At 36.7% G+C, this 27,463-nt stretch overlaps 1 protein-coding gene across 3 annotated transcripts in view; it reads left to right on the forward strand.

Moving 5' to 3' along the window:
- The first annotated feature begins 2,717 nt into the window (after positions 1-2,717).
- The window catches only part of col2a1b (collagen, type II, alpha 1b), a 134,750-nt gene continuing 110,004 nt past the window's right edge, over positions 2,718-27,463 (forward strand). Inside the window, exons 1-9 of one of the 3 annotated variants that reach the window (XM_037532212.1) lie at positions 2,718-3,027; positions 5,743-5,952; positions 7,512-7,528; positions 7,860-7,892; positions 11,494-11,526; positions 11,639-11,692; positions 22,672-22,773; positions 24,168-24,242; positions 27,109-27,153. In XM_037532212.1, the coding sequence (XP_037388109.1) occupies positions 2,934-3,027; positions 5,743-5,952; positions 7,512-7,528; positions 7,860-7,892; positions 11,494-11,526; positions 11,639-11,692; positions 22,672-22,773; positions 24,168-24,242; positions 27,109-27,153 (663 nt within the window). In that variant the 5' untranslated portion in view covers positions 2,718-2,933. The remainder of the gene's footprint in view (positions 3,028-5,742; positions 5,953-7,511; positions 7,529-7,859; positions 7,893-11,493; positions 11,527-11,638; positions 11,693-22,671; positions 22,774-24,167; positions 24,243-27,108; positions 27,154-27,463) is intronic. The other 2 variants (XM_017719154.2, XM_017719155.2) reach the window with 2 other exon arrangements.

Below are 27,463 nucleotides of genomic sequence, written 5' to 3' on the forward strand. Positions count from 1 at the left end.
TGTGTGTGTGTGTGTGTGTCTGTGTCTGTTTACAAATGCACGTAATTATAACCATTGTGTTGATTGCTTAAATGATTTACCCTGGTTTTTTGTCTACAGAGTATATAAATTTTACTTTTGTAAATGTATGAAAGTGCATGCCCACACCTATCATATACATCGATCAGGCATACTATTATGGCCACCTCATTGTTTCTATGCTCACTGTCTGTTTTATCAGCTCCATTTACTATATAGATGCACTTTTTTGTAGTTTTACTATTACAGACTGTCCATCTGTTTCTCTACATACTTTGTTAGGACCTCCATGGACCCACACAAAGCAAGTACTATTTGGGTGGTGGATCATTCTCAGCATTGCAGTAACTGATGTGGTGGTTTGTTAGTGTGTGTTGTGGTGGTACAAGTGGATCAAACACAGCAGTGCTGCTGGAATGCACATTTGGCTGCAGAACATGTACTGTAGTGTATGATCGTAATATGAGAGTAGTTTTAAAAAATTGGCTATAGTGTTTACAGACTGTAGTGTGTAGTGTATGGTCATGATATAAAAGCAGTATCCAAAACCTTTTGGCTAAAACTAAAATATATAAACAATTATTTATAAGTGACAAAACTGCTGTGACAAATGGCACTTTCTGCCTGATAGAGATATTAGAATTTGATAAGCAAGTTCACATTAGAATCCACATTTGAGAGACCATGCATTCTCTACAGATGGATCAGCTATTAAATCCAAAATCATGCTGATTATTACATTTTTTCATTTGTTGACAAATAGTATATCAGCCTCTAATATTATGTAACCCTAATAATTTTGACATTAGCAGTCTTTGGACCATCCATATTAGCATTTGTATTGAAACGCATAACCTCAATCATCACATTTGCTAAAGCACCTTTTGGTCTCTTTCTCTCTCTTTTGAATCTCTCTTAGTTGAAGAGATTGATAAGGAGAGCATTGTTTTATTGAATGATGCTTCCATTAGCAGCGCTGCAGCTCCCTGCTTCTCACTCAGAACTTCTGTTCTCCCTGCTCATAAACAGTTACATGTTTTACACCATGGATTGCTGTCTCTCCCAGGAGAAGGGTCTCTGGCTCCATTTTCAAAGATGCAGTTACAGACGTGACACAAAGGCTCAACCTTGAGTTTCCATCAAGGCTGAAAGGGATACATTGGTTCATCCTCAGAATTCAGTAAGAAGAAAGCTGTATTTATGGCCATGTTTTGAGGATGCTCTGCATTCTTTTGAAATGAGATGGCCCTTATGACCTATGCAGCAGTAAAATAGGACCTTCAAAGTTCTCCTTATTCTGTTTGCACATTAGGTCATTCTTGAAGCGTTTGGTTCTAGATTGTTGAGTTGATCTATATTGGTTCATCTTTCTCTTTCCATTAAATTTATCCATTAGTTCTCCTACAGTTCATGTTTGTTATTCATTCATGTATCATACATCATGAATATGTATAGCATGTTTAAGTATAGTAACACATATTTTGTTTCTGCTGCTATATTAGTTCATGTAAGTTGTTATATCAGTTAATCTTAGTTACTATATTAGATCATTCTAATTATTATATGAGTTTGCCCATTCATTCTGTAAATTAACTTTATCTGATGTTATCTGGAGGAACAATTGTTTCTTTCTTATGTTCATTTGTAACAAAGCGCATCACATTATTTAATACAGATAACTACTACATTCGTTAAAGATTTGTTCACACATAGTTACTAAGGAGCCATATTGTAATGTGTTAGTGCTTTTCTATAATGAAAGGCTTGTTATTTGAAGCTGTATCAAACACAACTCTGCTGCAAGTAGCAAGGAGAAAGGCATCACAGTAATTACTGCTGTTTAACTTTCCTGAGTTCTGCCTCCAGGCCATGGTTGTGATTACTCAGGGGAGATTTTCATGCTGCAGGGCTAGAGCAAGTTTAACTCTCCTGCTGCTTTTTTCCTTTTTCCAAAGGGGTGATTTAGACTGGAATGCCAGTGAAGTATTTGCCATTTGTTGTAGATAGTTCACTTGTAGATAGTTTACTATTAAACAAGCAAACAAACAAAAACACAAGCATGAGAGTGAAAGTGAAAGAACAATGAAAATAAAAAAAAGTATTTTGAGTACAGTCCCCCCCCCTAGGAAACTATTACCCTTTTAAACATGAACCATCACGGCAAAATAACGGAACTTCTCCACTTACTTACTTCGTAATGCACATTTTAGACTGATCTCCCTCTGCAAGAATTAGAGGTGTCAAGATTAGGTGTACAATTATTTGGTTTGCCACATGGTGGTTGCTCGGTTTACATTTTACATTTATTTAAAGAGTGCTGCTCCTTACTTACCCTCCAAATTATTTTGTTCTACTGTAAATCTGCTTGTGCCTATGACTTATGAATAATGTAAACATACGTGCTAGAGGAAAAGGAAAAAAAATATTGACGCTGTTTTATCTGCATGGCTATTCATTAAATTAAAAAAAAATCATATAAGAAAATATATACGGGCAAATCAGACATAAAAGCCAAGAGCTGAATTCAACTAATTTCCCGGAAAAGTACTGGGGCAGTCAAACATCTCCCGTCGCGCTTTGTAGGTGGAGTGCAGGAGAACGGTAGTTGAAGAGCAGAATGGGAGGGCGATAGGATTCATATTTCAGAGATACAGGGGGTAAGGGGTTGGTCTGTTACTTGAGAATATACGAAGATCCATAGAATGTTCAGTTGTGGGTTCATAAAATTACGGTGGCGATGTCTGGCCTGTAGTGGTCCGTACCGAGGTGCTGCAAAGGGCTAGGAAGCTACAACTGGATTTCCTAACACTTCTACAAGATTCCGCTGGAAAACTTACAATAAACAGAGGACTGCGTCTGCTCGATTTGTGCTACTTTCTGATCTCTTAAAAGCCCCCCATGTCTGATGTTTAGACATGTTAGGCTTTCTGAGATCGAGGATCGTACTGTTATGTGTGGCAACACATATTGTGCATTTAGCGGTTGTCAGATGTCAAGAAGAGGATGACCGTAAGTTTGCTGCTTACTCTTACTCTCTTTTACATTCGTTGTCACAGTATATCAGCTGAAAATACACGACTGAAGGAAGTGTTTGATTTTTTGTATTGGTGCAAAGGTCATTTTTTCTTGATTTTAACCGCCAATCCACGATGGAACATTGTGTAGTTTTCTTTATAAAACCATTTCTGTTTTATTTTTTAGGCCCAGGCCGTGTAAACGACAACTTACGTCCTGGACGTTTAAAGTATACATTAATAGTTGCATGCTAAGTTAAAGTTTCATTAAAGTTTTATATGTCAAACTTTTGGGTAAAAATAGTCAAAAACAACTTCTTGTACATTTGCAATTTACTAGGAAGGAGACAATGGGCTACGCGCAGGGTGTTCTTTGCTGTTTTAAGTAGACGCGTTCTGATCAGAGCAGAGTTTGATTAGAGCAGAGCGTCTTGAAGTTTTTTAGGTACATATGTATTCTTATTGACTGTATGGCTTTGAGGTTGGTCTGTTAGACAGTTTTTGGAAGGCATGATTTAGTGGGGGTGGGGAATAGGGGTGTTCAAGGGATAGAAATTCCATGCCACATAGGTGGCTCATGAATCTCAGCTGTACTTGAGCTGGACACCTGTGGGTGCACTATAAATTCCAAGAATGTCTTCTTTCCTCCTCCTCCTCCTTCTCCTCCTCCTCCTCCTCTTCTTCTTCCTCTTCTTTTTCTCACTCTCTCTCTCACACTCTCTTTTTCTCTCTTTCTCTCTCTGTCTGTCTTTCTCTGCTTCGCTTTATGTGTATTTTTTAGTTTGTTTTATTTAATGCTGATAGAAGTGCATATTATAGTGCTGAAGAAAAAAGAAAACGATTAGACGCGTTTGATGAAAAGCATTAACATTCCTGCAGCAAAAGGCTACTGGGGCAAATCTAGGCTTGTTATAACAGATGGAGGATGCCCACAGAAATTTTCTCAATGAGAAAAAAAATATATACTAAAGCCACATGTACGCTGTATGGAAAGCTTGTGCTATTTTCTGAATCAAAATTATTCTGATCTCATTATTTTAGGATATAATATAAAGAACTCTCCTAAAAGTCCTTTACATTATTATTCAAGTTTCATAGAAACTTCAGAGAGAAAAAAAGTCATTAGGAAAAATGTTCCAAAAAAAGTAAAATGTATTATTTTGTTCAGGGATGCATTCTTTCTTTCTTGTTTGTGTCATGATTTCAGAATTAATCATTTTAGTGTGACTTTTTAAAAAGAACCCCAAAATGTGTGTGTGTGTGTGTATTGGCTTTTTTTTGGGGGGGGGGGGGGGTTCAGGTTGGGGGCTGAAGGGGGATGGGGAGAGGGAGCTCAGATTACCATTGCAGAAAGGCCAATGGATATAATGCAAGTCATTCTTTCCTAAGAGCTACTGGGGGAAATATTTCAGGCGTGCTAAGAAATCCCAAAAAGGCAGGAGTTAACCTGCCAAGTATCAGTTATGGCTAGCAGACTCAAAAGGCAGTGTAGCTATTTGCATCAAGAAATGGGTAGCACAAGCAAACAAGAATTACACATTTTAATCATAATAATGTTTTAGAAGAGAATGAGCAGAGAACGATAGACTTCTCAGCTACCTGCCACAATGCAGAAAGAAATCTTGAAATCTCAAATACCTGTGTTCAATTAGGAGTTTTTCAACTTTAGTTTCCTCCTCAAACAAAAAGCATTAAAAACCATACTGTTGGGTATATCATGCCACTGGTCAGCACTTTTTTAAAACAAAGAATATATGAAAATATATTTTAACAGATTAGTGCAGTGAATTAAGCAGGTACAATGAATGATGTATACCTTATTTAATTTTCTGTTTTGTTGGAAAGTCTAAAGTTAGGTGAATGAAAGCTATTCTCCGTTCATTACTATATATAAACTGCATATTAAATACTAGTGGCTTCTGATGCCATATGTTTAGACTAGGCAAAAAATGTGAATTACCCAGTCTTTAGCCTTCAAAAAGACTTCATTCATGGCAGCTGGGGTCCACAAGATACCTAGAATTTCCCTAGTAAAACTACCATTTGACACTACCTCACAAATTTTTCACAATTTATTCCCCTGCTGTATTGCTCTACCACATACCTAATTAAGAAGCATGGTTGCTAGCTAAATACTAAATTTGTAGCAATTACAAAGAGGGGCCATAAAATAAGGGAGATTTTAGGGTTAGGGTGTAATGCAACAATTTGCATTTTCAGTTATATCACAGAAGAGATTACTATTTGAGAAATAAAGTCTTACCACATATAATATGGACTTTTTAAAAATGAACTATTTTCCTGTTTGATCATTTGAGACTGTTGGATTAGGTTTGCAGTAGTTTTAGGATCGAGATAGTTCTCTATCAAATTAGATTTTTATATGGACCTGTTTGTAAATTTTTGGCTGCCATCTCGTGGTGTAAATTTGAAATGCATGTTTCTTTCAAGCAGGGAAATAAAATATAACTATTGGGTTGTTATTTACTATTTTCTTCTTCTTTTACTATCTGACATTCCCATTTATGTAATTGTTAAAAAATTCACTGCAACAACACTATTTTTAAATTCACCTTAATAATAATAAATAAATCAAATAACACTTTTATCTATATCTGTAATGAAGCTTTGTTTTAACCTGTATGTGACATATTTCTTTCTTTTTGCACTATTGTTTTCTTTTTCCATATGTCATGAATGCCACAAACAGAGGATCCAGGTAGCTGTACACAAGATGGTCAGCGCTATAGTGATAAGGATGTGTGGAAACCTGAGCCATGTCGCATTTGTGTGTGTGACACTGGCACAGTCCTCTGCGATGAGATAATCTGCGAGGAGCTCAGAGACTGCCCCAAACCAGAGATTCCATTTGGAGAGTGTTGCCCCATCTGTGCTGCTGACCAACCTGCTCCTAGTGGTTGTAATTTATTTATTTCACACTTACATAAATAAATTACATTGTCATTCATGTTGTTGATATTGGTTTAGAAAGCACCAGTAATATGAACATAGTGCTTTCTCTGACTTTCTTTTTATGCAGAAGTTTTTTTTTCCTCACAATTCAACAAATGAAAACAAGACAAAAAATAGCAAAAGCACTTCTCCATTTTGTAAAATGCTGCCTTGATATTTTTTCCATAACACTGCTTCACTTTGGCTTCTTTTGTTTTGATACCATTCCAGTTCCTGTATCATGGCCACATGTGGAAATCATTATGGAAAAGCTCACTTCAAAAGGCATAGCCTAGCATTTTACCCGCAGTCTCAGAGCACAGTTCTACAACTTCATCTAATGGACAGCCATGACATTCCACAGTTTCTAACAGTATTTCTGGCATCATTTGGATATGGAATTCAACTTCTTACTTTCTTGCTTCACATTTCCATTAGATTCAAGTTATGACATTATGATTTTTTTTTTATTTCTTAAAAAGTTTGAGAAAAAAAGTGATGTTTACTAAGCAGTATCACTGAAATCAAGCACATTGCATTGTTCTCACTCCTGCAAACAAATCAGATTCATCAATCAAAATAATAACCTTGACAAAATTTAAGAAGAATTTTCAAAAACAGCCAACCAGTCTAAGGCTAGCTCAAAATTGAGCTACAATGATGATATCACATTATCACATGCCTCATTTTTTGAAAGAAAAGAAACAGCATAAATCACAGTACTGTTATCTCTTAGCTACTTCAGACAACTGTGTGGTTTAAACAGAGTCCATGCAGCCTTCTTGAGAGACAGGCAGTGGATTGGTGGAAAGTGGAGGAAACAGTGCTTGGAATGTCTGCCTCCAGCATTAACCCAAGGTTTCAGAGGTGCAAATCTCAGTACTACACAAAGAGCTAGCTGCAAACTTTGTTAATCATTTACAACCAGCTGGACACCTCCTAAAATGCTCCAGGGCTGCTGGAGTGACTCAGTTCTCTCCAGTCTTCTTGGTTGTTGTCAGTGTGCATGGAATCAAGCAAACCTTTACAGTGTACACCAAGCAAACAATCTAAATTCATATTCATTTTTTACCCCTTCAGACTGAACTGGGTAGGTGTATTCTTCATGCCTAACATCAATGAGATGTGAAAATGTAAGATAAAAAGATATTAAATGTAAAAAAATAATAAATGTCAATATGTTTTGTCAATATTGTTTATGTTATACATGATTATGCCTTATAAAAAGGAAATAACATGTAATTTTAGGTTATAATAATAGTTAAAAAGTAAGCATACTAGTCTAGCTGGTCTTACATCAGTATATTTCAGTTGTTAAAAAAACATGCCATTCGGGTTTACACTTGACTATTACAAAATTAATATTTAAAGTCTAAAAAAATAAAGAATACAACCTTTTTGGATTGATTGGGTGTTTATTCAAATATTGTACTAGATGTCCTAATAGGAAAATGCAGCAACATCGATGTTTTGGGATCTGTCTAACAATTTTTTCATCTTCTTTTTTCTTCTGCATGAAAACCACAGGGGCACCAGGTGCTAAGGTGAGCCCATGCTGATTTATTGTGTCTGTGCTCAGGTTTAGAGCATTGAGGTGCTGCAAGCTATGATTAACACTTAAGCCCATTCTACCTTACAACCTTTCATCATGGTGGGAGAGCCGTATGATATGTTGTGTCTATGATAATATCGTCATGCAACTATATGATGATAAACGATGATATTGTGATTTTACAATGGGTACATTTTGGTAGATAAAATGTTAATGGACAACTTAAGTTTAAAGCATTTAGATAAATGGATGAAAACATTCTAATGCGAATTCTGTTTTCTTTTTGAAATCATGACTTCTGGTCCATGTGTGTTTTTCAACAGGGACAAAAGGGTGAGCCAGGAGACATCACAGATGTGAGTTTCACATTAGCATCATACAATTTACAAAATTTCTTGAAAAGACTATTCGCTATGTACTGCACAAAGGCATGTATGCATGTATTTAGGGAGTTCATAATAGGAACAGTTAGCTAACAGAACAGGTATAATAGTTATAATAGCTATAGGAATAGTTAGCTAAAGGGAATCCTTTCTTTTTAGCCATGAAGTGTATGTAACTGGTTTCATGTTTTGTACCTCAAGAAGCAAACTTAATAAATCTCTATAATGGACAAACAAACATATTTCCAAGCAAATATGCCAACTTTGTAAGCAACTCAACACCTAAGCATATAGCACAACATTTCAAGAAAAAATCAGTTAACATCATTGCATTTTGATGGTTGGGATGTTATAATACCACCCTGCACTCTGACATTTCTACACCTGCTGCACAATCCTTTTGAAAGGCCCTGATGAGTGGGTATACCCCACCCAGTATATCTGGCATTGGTTACCACCCAGCACCAGACAAGAGTCTAGCAGTCAGTCTAGCAGAAAGATCAGTGACAGGTCTTGGGAGAAGACCATGATCCACTGCTCCCATTAAGATTGCCAACCTATTTTGAGATGCTGAGGTCTTGGGCTGGAACCTCTATCTCGGACTCCTGCTCTGAGAACATGGCAGGATCATATCTAAATTAACACTTGAAGGGCGACATGCCTAGTGAAGAATGAAACAAGGTGTTAGCATAGTGAGGCTTTCTGCAGAGCCTCAAAGGCCAATATCATGAGCAGCAGGGGGTAATGGTCCTTGACAGTTATTTTGTTGAGGCCCTTGTAATCAATGTAGGAATGAAGGCCACCATCCTTCCTCTGGTACCAACTGATGAGGTTGAAGGCCAGTACTAGTGCCTCTGTGATGTATTCATCCATGGCTGTTCACTGATGACCCAAAAGAGAGAATAGCTTCCTTCAGGCAGGGGTGGTGCCTTTTGGTGCCTGATTTGGGCTTTGTTTTTGCTAAAGACCTCAAATAGATCACGATAGTCAGCTGAGACTCAAGATAGGTCAGGGTTGACTGTAGGAGCATTGTCCTGATTGGAGGCCACAGCAGGTTTCTCAAGGCAGGACCCTTTACACTGATAACCCCCACTCCACCACAGATCAGGTCAGCCAATCTAAGCATGGATTGTGATGCTACAACCAGGGGAACCCAAAGATAAGCTGCAATTTGGGGGCTTGGGTGAGCAAAAGTGAAATGTGCTCTATGTGTTAACCTAGTTGTAAGATGAGGGGTCAGGTCTGCTGGTTGAACTGTCCTGACCAAAGAGGGTGTCTGCTGATGGTTGAAATTGGTATAGGGAACTCGAGTTTCACTAATGGCAGGTTGTGGGTCTTAGCCAAGGTGGCATTGATAAAATCGCCTGCTCTCCAGGAGATCTGGAGCTGTTTCTCATGCATATCCCCAGAAGAGGGTAGCAGTTTAAAAGCTTGGTCTGGGTCCATTACAGGTCTATCTCGTGCAATGGGACTTGGCTTTTCCCTTAAGTTCAAGGCGTTTAGGATGGAAATGGTGGGCTAAGCAGCATGAAACGGCACTTGCCTTCCCATATGCTATGTTCTTGCCTTGAGCGACTGGTACACTCCAATGCCATGGGCTGCTCGGTCTACTCAGAAGGAATGAGAAACGATGGAGGACCCACAGGAGTTGAGGATAGGACACTGTGTCTGAGATGCATGGTCTTGCGCTCCATACAGTGCTCCTCTAGTCAGTTATCCTGTTTAAAGGCCTAAGGCCTAAGCATCTAAAGGTAAGAGGCAGCTTCGTGAATGGCCAGCTCATCTTTAACTTCGTCATTCAGGCCTTGCCGAAAAGGCAGCTGTTATTGCCTCCACATTTCAACTTTTTTCTGCATAGTCTGCCACTTGACACTTGCCTTGCTGTATATGAAGGAGGCTAGGACAACCCATCCTTCCACAGACTGGGTGATTGAATATACAGCCATAAACAGGAGGAGCATATGGCAAACTTGTTCTCCCAGATGGACGTGGCCCAGGTCAGTGCTCGGCCTGTGAGTAGTGAGATATTGTAAGTTTTAATAATAATAAAATTTTTCCAAATTTTTAATACTATGCTGAGAGCTCTGAGAATCTAAAGACACTGAACTCGAGAGGGCAATACAAGCTGTTACTGGCTAGGTCAAGAGACACATGCACATTGCAGCATTAACAGTCAGCCCTAGTCAGTCAGTTGCAGCTCCCTTCCTCTCGCTGGTGGCCAGGCATGAGCTAGTAGGAGACTGGGACAATCAACCAAATCAATTAACCAAATTTAGTTTATCTTTGGGATCAAATAAACTAGACATAGCCAAGCTTGATTACTGTCGATCTTGTTGAATCTGAATATTTACTTGAAGATAAATAAACACTTTCCTGCAATGTACATACACTATGAGGTCTAAACAAGCAGCACACTATGCCACAATTAAAAGAAATTCTGGAAAACATGATAAGTTATTGTAATATATTATTCTGGTAAGGAATACAAAGCCGTTTATAAGGCTTTGTGAATCAATGTGAGAAACAACAGTTTGAGCCATTGTGTCCAAATGGAAAAAAAAACAATGAATCATCAATCAAATTTTATCTGTATAGCACTTTTTACAATGGATGTTGTCACAAAGCAGCTTCACAGAATTCCAGAAAAGACAGAGTTTTAACAAGAATGTAAAAACAGTGCTAATAACTGCTACCCTCTTCTGGGGATATGCATGAGAAACAAGAACAGTGGTGAATTTTGCCAGAAGTGTCCAGCCTTCCCAGATTTCTCCAAGAACAAAGCAATGACTCATCCAGGAAGTCACAAAAGAATTGAGATGAACATTTAAGGAACTGCAGGCTCTGCTTGCCTCAAATAAGGTCAGCATCCATGATTCATTAGTCACACATGGTGGTGGTAGTGTGATTGTGTGGGGTTGCTTTGCTGCTTGAGGGTCTGGACCAGTTATCAGCCTGAGATCTGTAGCTCAAGCATAATTTGCTTCTGTAATAAGGCAATGAACTAAATGGCTGAAAAGAAAGAAGATTAAGGTTATGGAGAGGCCTGATTTGAACCAAATGAGATGCTGTGGCAGGACGGTAAATGGGCAGTTTATGCCAAATCCAGAGTCAATTAAAGCAATTCTACAAAGAAGCCAAAATTCCTACACAGCAGTGTGAAAGACTGGTCTCCAGTTATAGGAATATAACTCCAGTCATATATTTTGGGACTGCAGTTATTGCTGCTAAAGTGGCCCAACCAGCTATTAAGTTTATTAAGTTCATTTACTTTTTCAAATGAGTGATATAGGTGTTGCAAAACTTTTTTCTTTTCAATTGATAAAATTATTAGTGGCATCTTGTGTTTATCATGTTCTCCTTTCTTGTATTACATTATATAAGAATCTGTAACTATTTAGTGCGATAAATGTGCAGAAAGGCAACTACTACTTCATGGCACTGTGGTCTGACAAGTCAAGCTAGTGCCCTTTTTCTAATTAAACATCAGCTTTCATTATCATTCCAAAGGTGGGACATTTGACCTTCAATACCTGATAGTGATATCCCATTGTTTTCTATCTATATTTCTTCATAGGTCATCGGACCTAGAGGACAACCTGGTCCAATGGTAGGTATTAACTGGGAGATTATTGCTGTATTGTTGCTGCTGTTTACCATACCAGCAGAATTTTTACTTAACAATTACTGGTACCCATTATTGTACTCCCTTCCACAAACAGGGACCCCCAGGAGAACAAGGACCACGTGGACAGCGAGGAGAGAAAGGAGAGAAGGTGAGTCTTTACTAGAGACATAGCCAGAACATTTACAAGGGGGCTTAGACTCAGTGATTGACTTTTGACCTGGCAAAGATAAAAATAAAAGGGTGGTTAAAGACGTTCTTTTGTGTACATATTAGGGATAAAAATAAAATAATAAAAATAAACTGAATTTATTTAGTGCAAGTATTGTCAGAAACAAACTTAAACACAAAACTGAGTTGATGTTTTTAATAAGTTAACCTTATTAGTCTCACAATGGGGAAATTTCACTTCTGCATTTAACCCATCCATGAAGTGAAACACCACATACACACTAATGAGCACACTTGCCCAGAGCGGTGGGCAGCCCTATCCACAGCTGGGGGTTAGGTGCCTCGCTTAAGGACACGTCAGTCATGTGCTGTCGGCTGTGCGGATCGAACCAGCGACCTTACAGTGACGGGGCCAGTTCCCTAACCTCCAGCCCACGACTGGCCTTATTCATGAGGAAATTTGTAGGTTGTATATTTAAAGCAAGCAAATCAAATGCATCAACTTTTTTCAACCCTGCATCACTTTTAAGCTAATAATTTAGACTGCGCTTGCTACAGTTTACTCATGAGTCTAATAATAATGTCATTATTAGATATAATGTTATGACTTTATCACAAACGTTTCCACATTTGCCTCAGGTAGAATCACAGAACACATACAAGTATTTAGTAAAAGTAATTGGTTACCACAATAAATTGTTATATCTGATTAATTTAGTTTGATTGTTAACACATCTTGTCTTAGCTTCAAAGAGAAATACTACTGAAGGGACATGCATTGGAAATAAGTGTACTGGGCAGATGATTAAGGTGGTTATAATTCTATGTAGAAGAACAACATAAAACTAGATGTGCATTTCCTGAAGGAACTGCAAGAGTGCTTGAAAAGAGCTGCAAGTGTGTGTGTGTGTGTGTCTGTGTTTCTGTGTAGGTGAACAACACCTCCTTAGGTATGTGTCTGTTTGTGTGTGTCTGTGTGGTGTGTGTGAGAGTGAGAGATGTATGTGTTTGAGTGGGGAGGGGGGAGAGTCATTCAAATTAACTGTCACTCTGTTATTATGCAGCTCTTAGTGGAGAAGCTTTGATTGAATCTGATTTGCACCCTCTTAACAAATAGTCATAACTCAGGAAATGTTTACTCAATTGCTTAAATGGATAGATGGTGTGAGATAAGACCCCTTGAGGATTATTTTGATAATGTTGTGTGTATTGAGAAGAAAATGTCTGAGTTATGACAAGTTAAAAACAGAGAAAATCTTGAAATAAGCAGATTCTGATTTTGAGAAATTTACATGGGAGTGAATGGGGCAGTTTTCTGTGCCTAGTGCCAAACAAATGCTCATAACTCTAAAGCTAGTTGATAAAATTATGAGATATTTTGAGGTTTCAGAAAGGGCAGGTTTCTTTACCATTTAAAACTGAAATGTTTCTAGGTGAAAGTTTAAGTATTTTAAAGCAGATTCCCCGTGTGATAGCTGTGTCTGTGAGACTGAGTGGCCTACTGTGACATCATCGATGTCAGTTAGAATTTGAAGTTCTGAACATTAAGGGAGGTTTTTAATTTTTAAACTTAATTTCATTAAAAACTACTAATCCGATCGACTCCAAAAATAAATAGCACTGAGACCTTCGAAACGTAGTTTGAACCGAGTCTGTATGTTAAGCAGTTCGGGCTGTATTAATCACAGAAAAGTGTGGAAGAAGAAGAAGAAGAAAAAGTATGAGAGATAACAATAGAGTGCTTTTTCAAGCACTCTAATTCTTTACCAGTTAAGCACATTATAGTTTTCGCCACTGAACAACTGAAAGTCATTTTGTTCTGTGAATAATATCATAAATTTTGTTTCTTATCAACTTTACTGATGAACAGCATTCAAAGTTCCAGTCATGCGATTCACATACACCACATACACAATCTAAGCTGTTTATCCTTATGAATCCAGCACCCCCCTGGGAGTGGGGGGGGGAGGGGGGGGCTGTTAGAGATGGGGGTGCTGGAGCCTATCCAAGTGGTCACTGGGCTGAAGGAAGGAAACACCCTGGATACATTGACAGTACATTGCAGGGCAGACACATACAATTACACACATTTAGCTTCTCCATTTAGCCTGACTCCATGTGAGGCACTACCCACTGTGCCTCTGTGCCACCCCAGCATAACATATAAAGAAATCAAAATACTATATTAATGTAGAAATGTATTTAGGTGCTTTCACCTATGTTGTTCTAGTGTAGAAAACTAATGTCTGCTTTCCCATTAAGCAAAACGTACAAGGCAAATTTTAAGGTTTTGACTAGCATTCACTCATCTGTTTACTCAGCAAAGCATCCTGTCACAGATACATTAATTATTGAGTGCAGTACAATCAGGTGCTTACAACTGATTGCAGCTTACCTCATAGTATATTTTTACTGTAAAGTGTATCTGTTAACACTTAATAATCTGTTACACACTAACAGTGTAGATAGAACTTCTCTCTGGTAACTGCTTCATTGATGGTGGATGACTGTCTCACTTTGTTTAACCAGGGTGGCCAAAAGTCTTTGCCCCTGGCTATACCCTGCTCTTTTAGAAAAAGATATTAAAGCAGTTCCCTTCTTTCCAATGAGTTTACAGTAGGCACCATGCAAATTACTACATTGGTCTTAATTGCATCTTATTAACTTAAATGTTAAGCATTTCTACCATTGTAAACTCCTTTAAGTGAAAGTGACGTTAATAAAATAGGTAAGGTGCTATAAGAAAATCATTTGTTTTCTAGTCAATTGTACTGAACTTCAACACATGTTAATCAGCTACAGAATTAAATGGAGAGGTATATAAAAGCCTGTTTACAACTTGCATTAACATGTGTTTATCTAGATATACTTGGCTGGATTCCATTTACACTTTTCACTAAAATTTATCCCCATTGTGCCCAGATGAGATCCCATTTTACTTACCCCGCACAAAATGCACATCAACATATGTGCTGCTTCCATTTTTCTTTTGTTTGCTTTTTTTGCCCACAACACATTCGGCTTGGACACTTTTATCAACTCAGTATAAGAAGGCACTGGTTTGGGGTGCCTTAACTCCTGCCTTATGTATCCTCCAAGTAGCACTTAATGTGTAATAATTTCTCAATTTTGTAATAATCCCAGAAATGCAACAACATTTTACACTTAACTTAGTCAAAAATGTAGTTAACCTCAGTAATATAATAAATTGCCTAATAATACAATGTCAATACAATGTCTTAAATCTTATTGCAATATTTTTTTTTACCAATAATGTCCAATAATAATATAATAATATAATAATATCTTATTATATTTTTGTGAATTTGTTAATTGGGAATGTTGTTTGTAATACTATATTGCATTATTGCAAATATATTAAATGGGTGACACTTTGAGGTGTCCTTTTAGATGAAAGAAACACTCAGCAGACTCTCAGTAGTGTATCAACAATCAGTGATGTAGCAGCAGATCACACATCTAAATACATTTAATAGATTGACTGATAATGTAACACCATGTTTATTGTCAGTCCACATTCTACAGTTTGTGCATTAAACTTGAGAATATTGTCACCGCGCCTTAAGCAATTACCAAAATTACAGTATTCTGTATCTTTCTAGATATTCTGTACTTTAATACAGCTTAACCTTACTAACCCTGCATGCACACTGCCAGCAACAACAACAAAAAAACTGAGTCAGTCAGAAATCATTATTTCAGTGAGTGACAGAAATGCTATTATTAATGCTTTGTGAGACAGGTCAGTCATGCTCAAGTATTAACAAAGTGAGTTTAATTGTTTAGCATGTTAAGCATTTCTGGTCAACTGGAGTAGGGAAATAAAAAGTTAAATTTCCAAACCCCATTGCTGGAAGAGTTAGGACATAAAACCTCATAAAAACAAGAATTTGATTTGTTAATTCTCTTGAACCTGTAACATTTCACAAAGCTGACAAAAGTACAAATAAATGACTTTTAATGTTTTGGCTGACCAACTTTATTACATTATTATGCAAATGTATTTGAGTATAAATACATTTTGAATTTGATGCCCGCTAAACACAAAAAAATTTGGGACAGGGCAAAATGAGGGTGAGAAGTTTATAGAATATTCAAGTTACACAGTTTCAAAACATTCCACAAAAAGAAGGTTAATTGGTAACACAGGAGGGAATAATTTTGGTTATGAAAAGGTGATCCACCAAAGGCTTAGTCTTTGCAAACAAAGATAGGCCATGGCTCACCACTTTTGACAAACATTTACATTTATGCCATTTGGCTGACGCTCTTATCCAGAGCGACTTACAATTTGATCATTTCACACAGGTAGGCCAAGGTGGTGTTAGGAGTCTTGCCCAAGGACCCCTATTGGTATAGTGCAGGGTGCTTGTCCTGGTCAGGGATTGAACCCCAGTCTACAGCGTAGAAGGCAAAGGTGTTAACCACTACACTTACACTTCTCAGTACAAATAGTGTTGGTCTTTTGTTAACTACTGAACATAATATTGTGAAAAGATTCAGGGAATCTGGAGTAGGGCAAGGCCAGAAACCACGTTGAACGTGTGTGATGTTTGAGTCCTCAGACAGCATTGCATACCATCATGGTGCCATGTGAACTATAGCTGCATGGGCTAGGAAGTACTTCAGAAACTGTTGTCACTTAACACAATGACACAGTGACAGTCTACTGCTGCATCAAGAAATGTAACTTGAAACACTATATTGCCAGACAAATAGACATCAATTTCTTGTTGAAACACCGCCGAGTTCTTTAGGTCTCTGAAGGTTCAAAAGATAGTGTTTGCTGTGGTCAGATGAGTATGCTTTTCAACTTGTTTTTAGGAAAAACGGATGTTAAGTTCTCAGTGCAAAAGACCAGAGGGACTGCCCAGACCGGCATGGGTGACTTGCATATGTGTGAAGGTACCATTGTTGTGGAGGCATAGATTGCTAACAAGACACCGCCGGGTGTCTTAATTCTGCACATGCTATGATAGCATGGTTTCGTAGACACAAAGTGCATTTGCTTGAATGGCCTTCCTGCAGTTCAGATCTGTATCCTACTGAAAATGTATTATTAAGAAGAAAGTCAGGCAACAACGACCAAGCACTACTGAGCAGCTGAAGTCTTGTATAAAGCAAGAATGGGCAAAAATTCCATTTGTTAAACTGCAACAATTAGCATCCACAGTTCCCAAATGATTAAAAACTGCAATTAAAAGGCAATGTGATGTAACATAATGTATCCTCTGTCACATTTCTTTTAATTTTATGTTTACAAAATACAAGTTGGTCACAATTTGGACATGTTCACTGTGGGGTGTACTCACTTGTGTTGCCAACTATTTAGACATCAATGGCTGTGTGTTGAGTTATTTTCAGAGGACAGTATATCTATACTGCTATACAAGCTGTATACTGATTAATTTAAGTTATATCCAAGTTTAATTTCTATAGTGTTATCCCATGAAAAGATATAATAAAATGCAGAAATGTGAGGGGTGTACTCAGTTTTATGAGATACTGTATATTCTTCATATTTGTCCTCTATCCTCTATTGATTTGACCCCAATTGTACTTTTAAATTTTATGTGTTATTTAGTATAATTTACTTTGCCTTTTATTTTCAGCTAAATTTGATTGCTTTACAATTATTTTTTTCATATACTTCTCTCTCTCTCGCTTTCTGTGCTCACTGATATATACTGAAATAGCTTACATTAATTTTTCATGCTGATGAAGGTATGAGTGCGTAGCAGAATACAATAACTTTGAACTACCACCAGTTTCTCATCTTATCATTATTATAAGTCAACTATGGAGCGTGTTGTCTAAACTGAGCAACTACTGGAACTAACATAACTAGCATCACTTTGTCCAAATAAAAATGCTTTTTTGTTGTTTGCATTTGACAAGCATGAAATGTTAAATACCCTCTTAAATCCCAACATATGTTGTGCTTTAACCTATAGTATGTATTTTGCATACCTGTATGTCTCAAGATGGGTAGGATACAGTTACTATACAGATATTGTCTTGTACAGAGAGATCCATGGCCAAAACACAGCTTATTTGAGGTCAGATGAGAACGAGTCAGTGCTTATTGGGTAGTCTCTTTGCTCTTTTTCACATTGAATCTGATTAAAACCCTTCCTAAACTGCTGAGGACTGGTGTTCTAATGCTGCTTATGGACAAGTCAGATGCTGGTAAAAGTATTCAGACTTGAAGCAAAGGTGGATAACAATGGCGCTAAGCTGTGGTTGGAGTGCTGAGAAAATAAGGCAGAGATTGGCCATAATACAGTGACAGAATACAAATCACGTTTCATTATATTAAAAAATGTGACTTAATAAATATACCCCATTTCATTGTTTGTGATTAGTCTTGGTATGTGGCTATACCCCAGAGCAGGCTAATGCATAATCAGAATGGCGATATTTCTAAAATTAAATCTCATGAATGGAGATATGTGTAAAAAATACCCTTAAGAAACTACCAAAGATTAGGCCATGGAGTCCTCATGGTTAAAGCCATGATCAAAATATAAGGACTTGCTATGAGTGAAAAATCTTTTTCTGGGTGACAAGCTGATCTGCTTAACATATATTTCCACTGGATTTGCTGTCAATTGGTTATAGTTGACTAATAACACATCATATAATACTGCTGAAGCAGTGGCACATACATTGGAAATGAGTATACTGGATAAATGATTAATGTGATCACATGTCATAATTCTATGTAGAATAATAAAACTTTATTGACCAGTTAAGCACAGTTTTAAATATAGCTTTTACTCTTGAACTCTTGAAATATATTGATGGTTGACATGTAAACAACTGATACTGAAAATTGATATTTAAGAGGTTTAGAAAACTTGGTTATTACACGATCACTGGAGCTGCTTCTATGAAGAGCAGTAACATGGTACAAGATTGCCATCATATTTTGTGGCCAGCAGGCTTGCTGTAAGGGTCACTGTCTCTTTCTGAGTTACTTAGTGTCAGACGGACTGAGTGACATACTGACTGTTCCCTTGTCCTATAGTTGAAATGAGGAAGCAACGGATAGTAGGTATCAATATATAAATAAAATAAGGGCAGTCGACATTCCTCAGTGTAGGTCTCAAATATAAACTAGAAAAATGTATTTCCTGAGGAAAATGCAGAATGTTTGTGCAGCTTGATTGCTTGTTAGGCTGTGGCCGAATGGTTATTATGGTACCTTAGGTGGTTGATAAAGCTGTTGATAAGTGCTTGCTATGGTATCCCAGATTGGCAATGGTGTTGCTAGGTGGCTGCTATAATATTCCAGGTGGTTAGAAGGTTGTTGCTAGGTGGTTGTTATGGTTCCCCACATAGTTAATAGGCTGTTACCAATGGACTTGTACACAACATATGTTGGGTGCACAACGTATTCCTAAGACAAAAAAAATCATAATTTAACAACAATTGTACAACGGTCAAAAAGGTGTAAGCAAACACACCATTCCCAATTAGACCATATATTCTGCTGATATCTCAAAAACTACGGAAAGAGTTCTGGCAGAAAAATAAGAAATGGTAAGAAGGGAAAAAAAAGAAGAAGAAGAGCTAGCAAAGTGTACTCTGATGAAAATGAAGAGTGATTGCACAGCTTAAACAGTTCCCAGCTAGTTGCTAGGATATTGCCAAATAGGTTGTGGTTGTTAGGGTGCTGCTGAATGATTACTACGACATTTAAGATGGTTGCAAAGGTGTTGATAAATGGTTGCTATGGTTTCCCAGGTGGTTGCTAGGTTGTTGGTAGGTGGTTGCTGTGGTAACCCAGATGAGTAATAAGTTGTTACTAATGGTCTAATATCAACATGACAATTTTAGTTTAACAGAAATTGTACAAAAACCATATGTCTGATCAAAACACTGTATACAAGCACATGATTCCCAAATAGATAAACATTGGGAAAGGTGTCAATTTCTGAAAAGCTGCAGTTTGGTACTGCATAAGCATTGGTTGCTTAGGTGTTGCTAGAAGATTGTCATGCTGCATGTTTACTGCATGCTTGTTAGGTGAATGTTAAGTGGTTGCTAGATATTGTTGAAAGTAATTGTTCATGGGAGGGACAAGGGATGAAAAAATTAACACAATGAGGTGTGCAGGTGAGTATTACTGTGCATTGAAACTTGGCAACTTGCCCTAAGCACATACATGCAATTTTGGTGGCTGTCAGGAAAAGGTACCAATAGTGCTTAGGTGTGGGCAAAAATTAATGGAACTCCAAGGGAGGAATGAGGGATATAAAAATGTTACAGAAATGTCATAAAGAAGGTCTGTGTGGCTGAGGATTAGAGCTTGGGTACCTGTCCTGAGTGAGTTCATGTAATTTTGTGGATGTTGGTCAAAAGAAAGATTTAGGTTAGGTCAGAAATAAATGAGCATTTCCTAACAAAAATGCATGGGATGAACAAAGGATGAAAAAACAACACAGAGGAGTGCGGGTCAGTATGGTTGTGCTTTAGAACTTGGGGACCTGCCCTGAGTGAGTACATATAGTTTGGTGGCTGTCAGGCAATGGAAATAATAGGGCTGGAATAGGGGCAAAAATGAATGGGAATTTAAGGGAGGATTGAGGGATGACAAAATGCCACAGGAGTGCAGTTCAGGATGAACGTGGATTAAAGCTTGGTGACATGCCACGAGAGAGTACTAGTAGTTTGATGGCTGTTGGGCAAAGAAATAATATGGCTTAGATGAGGACAGAAATGAATGGTTATGATGGGAGAAATAAGGAATGAAAAAAATGACGGGTCAATATGGTTGTGGATTAGAGATTGAGGACCCTAATTGAGTACATGAAGTTTGGCGCCTGTCAAGCAAGGGAAAAAATAGTGAATGGGAGTCTATGGGATGAACTGTTCATGCTGGTCAGTGCTTCATGCAGATTAGACAAAACAGAAGTTTTTATATTACGTCCTCAATTCAGAAAGTAGTGGGGCATCTCCACCGAGCAGACAAATGCCTGCTCTTAAGATCTCACAAAATCAAAAATGTTTCCTGAGGTGTGCGGCCATGACATTTCAACATAAGGTTCCCCTGGCCACCACAGACATACAAAGATACTCATGTAACGTTATAACTGTACTGGCATACTGTGAATTGTCAAACACAGGTCTCGGGTCTTACTGCAACACCAGCTCCACTGGTCAATACACCACTAAAATCAAAAACCACTGACATATAAACAGATTGCTAAATATGGGCAACTGGCTGCCTACAAGGACAAGTATTTACTCTTGAGTGGAGCATTCATTCAGTTTGCACCGGGAGCTATGTAAACAATATGTAGTGTGTAAAGTGTAAAAGTGTAAAAACAGCAGCATCAGGGATGTTTGATATTATGCTTAATATAGTAGTTCAAACTAAATGCAGACCTTACAACTCATAAAACACAAAGCACAGAATGATTGATGTACAAATACATACATGCACACACAAATACTCATGCACAAATATTTCTAATTATTATTGAGATTATTGTTTGATACTTTATTGATGTTTATCAAGAAACTTTTCTGACAACAGTGACAGTTTTCTTTCATGACATCCCAAAAGCATGCAAACCTGATCTCTGTGAGGCTTTTAACATAACAAAAATAACAAATGTTATGTTAATGTTGCGTTAATTGTTGGCCATGTGTCTCACCATAACCCCAACTATAGGGTTAATATAAATAGATATAACCATTATTAATCCAGGAAGAACCAGCGAGAGAATAGTTCAAGTCATATATATTAGGGTTTACATAATATACAAGATGCTTACAAGATACATAACACTAGGCTATGGGGTGCTGTGTGCTTGAATAATAGCAAATACAACTTTTATCACTCAACCATGGCATTTTTAAACATATGCCATGGAGCTGATGAAATGGACAATGTGCGTAGAAACAAGGAGGTGGTCATTATGTTATTCCTGATTGGTGCATATTTTCACATTACAGCTCTCACATCTCCAGTGACAATGGGGATGGAATGGGGAAATGGTTGATAATAGACATCCCATGTAGTGAGATTAGTTCAACAGTTACAACATTGACTACAATTACTATGATAAGAATTTCATTTTTAACACTGCTGTGTCTTCATCACTGAACTTCACTTTTGTCCTGAGCTTACTGACAGTCCCCTATTCACTGCACTGTTTTGAACTCTGTGTCTGTTATGTGTGTTCAGCCCTAATAAATTGAACATTAATATCCGACACACATGCCTGCATATTGCAGTCGCATCAAGGCCTTTACACAAATATGCTTAAGAATTTGACAAATTAAAGCAAATGCGGTCTGAATGAGGTGAAGTAGAACAGATCTTATATAGGTAGAACTAAAACATGAAGCACAGTTTAAACTGGCAAGCAAATCATACTACTTTATATGAAATGTTAGGTCATAAGTTGTCATTTGTATACATTCTTAAAGTTCATTTTACGTGACTGTAATAATGGTAATAAGTAGACAATGCTGGTATATAAAATATACTACCTTCTTTAAAACATAGATGGGTGGATATAATTTGCCTCCTTTTGCAGAAAATAGACAGAAAACTGTGTTTCACTAATTTATTTTTTGAGTTTTAACTGCAGCACCATCTTTACTTGCACTGTGTAAACATCAGCAGCATGCAGTGACCAAAAAGACGTAACTAAAAGAGGCTTTTTGGCTGCTTTTCAGTCTCCTTAGACCTGTAATGGTAGGATCTTCTGGAGAAAAACTTAATTGATTTATTCCTGTGATATGTGACATGTAGCAGTGAACAAAATAATAAATTGGTATGGGTTTTGTGACCAAACTGACCAAAATGGGATTATTAAAAACACAGATCTATATAGATACATGTTCAATCCTAGCATAATTATTTTTTTTATTTCTTTGAAAGTACTATTATTTGTCTAACAAACATGTCCTCTTTTCTAGGGAAGCCCTGGACCCCGTGGCAGAGATGGTGAGCCTGGTACGCCTGGAAATCCAGGACCACCAGGACCCCCAGGTCCTAATGGTCCACCTGGCCTTGGTGGCGTAAGTACATGCTTGGGGAATTTATAGATACATAACATTATCTAGAGTCAGCTGGCAAAGCTCAAATCAGGTTTATTTTCTTTAAGTGAAAATAGTTGTGTACTTAAACAATCTATTCTTATGACTATGAGTATATGAATAGGGAAACATTTGGCACATTTGGAGATTTTAATTACTTATTCCTATTAGTACAGAAACCTATTTAATACCTGCAATACCTGCAAATTCTGAACATAATTATGGGAAAAGACACTAATAAGCCCACATGCCATCTAAGCTCTTACAAGTTTAATGTGAAATAAGTTACAAATCTCATCCAGAAAACACACATCTTCTGTGTCTGTTACTATGAGTTTCGAGCCAATAAACTTTTTTAGTCTGGGTGAATGTGGAGGGACTGGCTTGAACCATAAAAACATTACCATTATTACTTTGCTTTAAAAGATTGTCCTGGAAATGACTTCTTTGAAACAAACAATGTTTGATTACAACAAACAAAAACCACATAAATAACAAAATAAATGTGGTTAATAGACTGAATCAAATTTTTCTTATAAATTAAAGTCTGACATTTTATAGCATACTAAAAGATATAAAAGAAATGTTAAGGCGCGAAAATGTGAAATAGAAACAGATTTTGAGGTAATTCACAGAAATGGCAAAAACTGAATAAACCTATTTATGGGTTGTGGAGAATTCCACTGAAGTAATGTGGGGTAAAATAGGGTCAATGAGAGATTAAGACAGATTAGTTCTCCACAGTTAAGACAAAAAGAGAAAGAGTGGAAAGTAAGAGAGAAAGTATGCATGAGAGAATTTGGAGGAAAGAAATGAGCCAACATTTGGAGAGCACAAGGGGTCCTTTGTGCATGTCAAACAAAGTTTCACATGTGCCTTTGCTTTCCTTTTGTCACCCAAACAGTATCTTTGGACCACAGAAGCAACAGAGTCTTTTGCAGATTTGATGTTTAGAATTTTGACGAAATGGAATTTGCAGTATGCCTGTTATTTTTTTAGTTTGTAAAATGTAAAACAAGATACTACTCAATACAAAACATGATACTACTTAATATCTGTTTTCTTATTGTTTGGACAGCACAGCAAGGTTCATAATGGGATCAGAAAACAAAAACGCTAGAATTCATAGTTACTGAAAATTAAATATGACATAGCATATTATAAGATATATAAACTTGGAATTTACATTATACTATGCTGTGAAAGTTTCTTTCAGTGTCTCTATAAAGTGTATATCTATATATATATATATCTATATCTATATATATATATATACATATAAATTTTCTAAGTAAAAAGTGCTGCAACACTTCTGTAAGTATAGTATTTAAGCATGAGATACCATAGCTGTGAATAACTTGAATCTGTCATTTCAGAACTTTGCTGCACAGATGGCTGGTGGATTTGATGATAAAGCAAGTGCACAAATGGGTGTGATGCAAGGACCTATGGTGAGAACTTTTTTCTTTTCAAAATTTTGTCTTTAAACTTTGTTGTTAGAAATTGTTATACGTTAGCATAATACTAGTTTCTGATTTCGGATTTTCTTTTAGTGCCAAGCTAATAGTGATATACATGTGTTTTCCCACACTGGGTTTAATACTACTTCATGGTATTTGAAGTTTGTAAGGCATAGATATAGTATATTCTTGATTTGTATATTGTAGTTTTACAGTAAATATTTCAACGTAAATCTAAATATTACTCATTTAGAATGTTAGTCAACTGCTATTGTTGTTAGAATTACATTATTTTGTAGCTTTGGACAGTTTACTGCATAGCCACATAATTTTTACTACAAGAATGTATGCAGTAGTGCATTCTCTGATGTTCTACATTACAGGGAATACTTTCTGTGAAAATATATGCTCTTTTGAATGCTTGCAAATGTGCAAGCACACTTGTGCATCTGATAGGTCTATGTGCTTGTGAGAATGTGTGCTATATATCAGCGTTTCTCAACTCTCCTAATACACTTGATCCAAATAATCAGCTAATTAACCCTTTAAAAACCCGGGTTTATTACATACTAAGGCTTGTTATTCAGTAACTACAGGGACATCAAACAGGCTAAGCTACTCATAGGTTATAGGAGTGCATAATGTATAATAAAAATATAGGCCCATCAGTGGGCCCTCACCATTTAAGGCATTACTAGCCCATTACTGAGTTAAAGTGTTAAAGCTGAAAAATGTGTAAAATGTGCAGGCCAGTGCACCTCCAGGACCACGGCTGAGAAATACTGATGTGTCATCCAATTGTGCCCCAAGCCATAGTGTGTATGGGGAATTGTGGGAAGAGAGCAAAAAGAACAGATAATACTGACTATAAGACTGTTCCTAACACTAACCTATGGACTGAGAATCATCTTACACCATATTTGTGGCAGATAACAGCAGATAGTATGGTAACATCACAGGAAAGCTACTAAAATAAACATGTTTCACACCTGCAGGTTACTTATCTTCTTGTTGTGGTTTAGTAGTTCACTGTGCAGCAATATATCACTCTTAATAGTCTATGAATAAATTTTGTTAAATTATGGCAAAAGCTACTTTGTTTACCTATTTTTTAAACTATTATTGTTATTAGCCTGTTAGATCTATTTAATCTATTTAAGTCCATAAATAAATAAAACATTGCTGCCCTATGCTGATATACGATGTTCTGAAGCTAGACGATATATAAGTACTGACATAGGATTCAGACTTTATTAAAAAAAAAAAAAAACACTATGAGAAAAATATGATTTACATGCATATTAAAGATGCGGATGCTACATTTTTGTGACATTAAAATTGTCCTTGATGGCCATCATGATAGAATGCAATTGTCAGTCACCTCAAGCATCATGTTTTCATTTAGTAGCTTGGACTCTCTAAGACAAATAAGACTTTGTTGACTGTAACTGGGTACACATTGTAAGAACAGACCCTGAAAAACAGTAACTTAATCATTATTTACTGATTAACAACAAAACCTATGTATGACTGTATAACAATGGTTATACAAGAAATGGTAGCATTTGAATTATCAGCCATATTTACTGAACTACAAATAATCAAAATTATTTTTTTTATGGAGACTTACTCATTAATTATATGCTGTGAATAATAATTTAGTTATCTGATACTCATAATGCATAAATGTTATAGCTTGAAATATTAAGCACTTCCATTGTTGTATTAAACAATTCATAATAACTATGAATGATTAAATTTGAATGCACCCATAACAATTATTATTAACAAACTATTAGATCATGATTAAGTTGATATTTATAGGCGGCTGTTATTGTATTGCAAATTCAGTAAATGTTCAGTCATTCAGTCACATAAATAGTTCTACTTTAAGGATTCAAAGCCTGGAATTTTTTGAAGAAGTCTTCAACAAACTGCCCTCTCAGCTAATAAATGCACACATACAGTCTAGGTGGGCACAGAAGGTTTTCAGTCATTCCTTCTCAGCCCAGTTAGAGGTTAGGTCTACAGTGTGTTTTTCATTCAGTAACAGAAACACATACATATTTTCTTTTGCAAATCAACCCCTTATGAATACAGAGGGCTTTTGAGAGTCTCTGCCTCATACCAGTGTAAGTAGATTTTCATTACTATTTTGGGAGCCTAACCAGGTTGAGCTACTCATCAATAAGATGTTTTCTTTGACTGTAGATTACATTTTTTTTATAAAAACATGCATACAGATCTCTTAATGTAATGGTCCAAATAGACATAGTGTATATAAAGGCCAAGAAATATTAATGTGAACTCAACCATCATCATTCTAAACAATTATAACAGCCAAAATCAAAGTTCTCTTGAATGCAGTAGAAAGGACTGCTATAGCTATGCTTCACTGTGGTACAGAAATGTTAATGATTCTTTTCTAATGATTTCGACATGCTGCATTATCACATCCTCATAATACAAAACATTGCTGAATACTTGCTTTACAAGGTTAGATTATGTAACTTAGAATAGGAAGACTATTTCTGCATCTTATAAGAGAGACAAGAATACATAGTACAAGCACAAAGTACAATATTTGCATGCTCTTCTTATGACAGAAAAGTAAGAAGAAGTAAGCTTTTTTGTGCTTTGCTATTCTGTCTTCAGTAAATATACTGGTGGCTTTTATTTTTGAGGAAGATGTGAGAAATGTGAAATGTTCCCAGACTTTTTTTAATGTTAGCAGTGTTGTAACTGTTTTTAACACTTTTCACTTTTAGACTTTCATCTACTATTAAAATCAAGACAAGATATTTGTTTACACTTTTACTGCTACTTGATAACCAGTTTTGTTTCACATTTTTCTTAGGGCCCTATGGGTCCAAGAGGACCACCTGGCCCCACAGGAGCACCTGTAAGTAAATGTCAGGCTTACTTCTATAAGCAATTTAAACTGCAAAATTAATATTGCAGTTGGGTATTATTAAGACTTATACATTACTAACTTTAAAGAATGTTTTTGCATAAATGTATATAAGCACTATGCACACACAGACGCATGCATATATACATTTTAAGTTTACTACGGCCACAGACTCCAGGGCTTTTTCATTTACCCTGACACATACACCCTCCACCTTGTCCCCAAAACCTCCAACACACACACACACACACACACACACACACACACACACACACACACACACACACACACACACACTATC

Source organism: Pygocentrus nattereri, chromosome 21 (assembly GCF_015220715.1).
Source record: "Pygocentrus nattereri isolate fPygNat1 chromosome 21, fPygNat1.pri, whole genome shotgun sequence".
Classification (NCBI taxonomy): Eukaryota; Metazoa; Chordata; class Actinopteri; order Characiformes; family Serrasalmidae; genus Pygocentrus; species Pygocentrus nattereri.